Source organism: Fulmarus glacialis, unplaced genomic scaffold (genome assembly GCF_000690835.1).
Source record: "Fulmarus glacialis isolate BGI_N327 unplaced genomic scaffold, ASM69083v1 C13619619, whole genome shotgun sequence".
Taxonomy (NCBI): Eukaryota; Metazoa; Chordata; class Aves; order Procellariiformes; family Procellariidae; genus Fulmarus; species Fulmarus glacialis.
The window spans coordinates 1-911 of NW_009241206.1; the positions used below are offsets into that span (position 1 = coordinate 1).

Here is a 911-nt window from a genome sequence, read left to right on the forward strand (position 1 = left end):
TTATAAGAAAAGGCACTAACCGGTGTTGTATATCTGGCCGATAAAAATAGTCAACGGGAGTGTCCAGACGTGAGAAAATTGGTGGCGGGATGTAGAGAGGTAATTCTCTGTTGAAAAATTCTTCCTTCTCTGGTTTGAGCATTAGGACTTTGTCATACATGGAGGTTTGTTTGCCATCAGGACCAGAGTGCATTGCCAGGTACTGGAAATCAGACATTCCTGGGAGAAACAAAAGTTAAAACATTGTGAAGTTCATTCTGACTATAACAGTATTTCTCAAAACACTCAACTTTCAGGAGCAGGAGCCTGATAAGTTTATGCAAAGGTTCATGCAGCAAGGAGACTTGATTGCCCTTCCAGTCCTAAATTCTTACAGGCAAACACTTCCCTTTCCCAACAGACATACTCATCTTCAAGCCACACGGACACAAATCCAAGTATTACCTTGAAATTTGTAAACGGTGGTGACAGTCCCAAGAACTTCCATTTCAAACTGGACTTCTGGCTGAATTTGTTCTTCAGTGTCCAACTGCTTCTTCCTCTTGGTCCTCCTCTTCACCTTGAGCAGCACGGTGGAGGTGGGGAAGCGATTGGCACATACGGGATGGCAGTAAGGGTCCTTGGGGCGGAAATACAGCTCCAGCCTTTTGGCAGGGTCCGCATAGATCTGTGACGGCAACGGCAGGCACAGTCTCCGTTAGCACCGCACCCGCGCAGCCCATCTCCCCCAGACTCCACATGGCACCAGGCCCCCGGCTCCACACCCTCTCGCGTCGGGTCTCCCCCCACGCTTCCCCTCACGCTTCCCCTACACCACCACCACCAGCAGCACATCAGGGGGACGCGCAGACGCTCCCGTCCTGCCCGACACCTCCCCTCTCCTCTCGCGTCGACAGCAGCGGCCCAGGCGA

The 911-nt window shown here is 51.6% G+C and overlaps 1 protein-coding gene across 1 annotated transcript; it reads right to left on the reverse strand.

The window, feature by feature from the left end:
* Window positions 1-20: 20 nt before the first annotated feature.
* Window positions 21-667, reverse strand: LOC104082996 (general transcription factor 3C polypeptide 5-like; the record flags this gene model as incomplete). The annotated part of the gene is made up of 2 exons (XM_009586306.1): window positions 21-219; window positions 445-667. Coding segments are annotated over 2 exons (422 nt in total), but the record flags the coding sequence as incomplete, so codon positions are not given.
* Window positions 668-911: the final 244 nt, after the last annotated feature.